General features: G+C 38.9%; 1 protein-coding gene across 1 annotated transcript in view; it reads left to right on the top strand.

Moving 5' to 3' along the window:
* Positions 1-296: 296 nt before the first annotated feature.
* The window catches only part of LOC129816186 (trace amine-associated receptor 13c-like), an 18,659-nt gene continuing 17,652 nt past the window's right edge, over positions 297-1,303 (top strand). The window contains exon 1 of the mRNA XM_055870425.1: positions 297-1,298. Coding sequence (XP_055726400.1) covers positions 355-1,298 — 944 coding nt within the window. The 5' untranslated portion in view covers positions 297-354. The remainder of the gene's footprint in view (positions 1,299-1,303) is intronic.

Raw genomic sequence — 1,303 nt, 5'->3', positions numbered from 1 at the left:
TCACAAATGATTTGTTTATCCGTTTTTTTTCTTCTTAATTTCTGTGCTCACTTGTGTGTGTGTGTGTGTGTGTGTGTGTGTGTGTGTGTGTGTGTGTGTGTGTGTGTGTGTGTGTGTGTGTGTGTGTGTGTGTGTGTGTGTGTGTGTGTGTGTGTGTGTGTGTGTGTGTGTGTGTGTGTGTGTGTGTGTGTGTGTGTGTGTGTGTGTGCAGAGAGACTCCAGAGAGGGGAATGGTCAGTCATTCAGGGATAAATAGAGAGGCAGAGCTCAGAGTTTGTCAGAAGGCGGCCCTGACAGGGTCACACACAGGACCAAGCAGGAGCAGGACCTCAGCATTTGGACCTTTTACTACAAATGGAGAAACATGAAGATGTTCAATACTGTTTTCAAGATAGAAACTCTTCTTGCAGAAAGGTTTTGCTATCGACATCTATCTACATAACACTGTACATCTTCTTCTCATTGATTTCAGCGGTTACAGTATTTTTGAACGTACTGGTGATCATCTCCATCTCTCACTTCAAGCAGCTCCACACTCCAACCAACCTGCTCATCCTCTCTCTGGCTGTGGCAGATGTCCTGGTGGGATTGATTGTGATACCAGTAACGACTGTAGCATTAATGGAACCATGCTGGGGTTTTGGGGAATATTTCTGTGTGTTTTATTTCTACATCACGTGTTTATGTGCTTCTTTATCTCTGGGCAGTTTGGTCTTGATATCTATTGACCGCTATGTTGCTGTGTGTGATCCCTTATTGTACCACTCTAAAATAACAATAACAAGAATCATGTGTTATATATCCATTACCTGGTGTTTTTATATCATATATGATGCTGCTATTATAAAAATATTTGTAAATGTACAGGTACCGAGTAGGTGTTTGAAAGAATGTTTTATTGTTGAAGGGTTTATGTGGGGTAATATAATTGACCTTGTAATTACAATGGTTGTCCCGTGCTCTATTATTATAACACTTTATTTGAAAATCTTTGTGGTGGCCAGATCACAGGCCAGAAAGGTATTTTCAAAAGAGGCTGCCAGTGTGTCTGGTGTTAAAACTGTACAGGCAAATAAGTCTGAGAGAAAAGCAACAAAAACTCTAGCTATTGTTGTTTTCAACTATCTCATTTGTTGGATTCCAATTCAATTTTATTTCTTTTTTATTTTAATTGACAATGTATCGTCATTCATCATCAGCTTTTTTCCACTTGTTAATTCCTTAATTAATCCAATCATTTATGCTTTCTTTTATCCATGGTTCAAAGTGACAGCTAAACGTATTTTAACTCAGGTGAAGTTAA

Source organism: Salvelinus fontinalis, chromosome 19 (assembly GCF_029448725.1).
Source record: "Salvelinus fontinalis isolate EN_2023a chromosome 19, ASM2944872v1, whole genome shotgun sequence".
NCBI lineage: Eukaryota > Metazoa > Chordata > Actinopteri > Salmoniformes > Salmonidae > Salvelinus > Salvelinus fontinalis.
The sequence above is the reverse complement of the archived record's forward strand: the minus strand, read 5'-3'. Positions and strand labels throughout refer to the sequence as shown.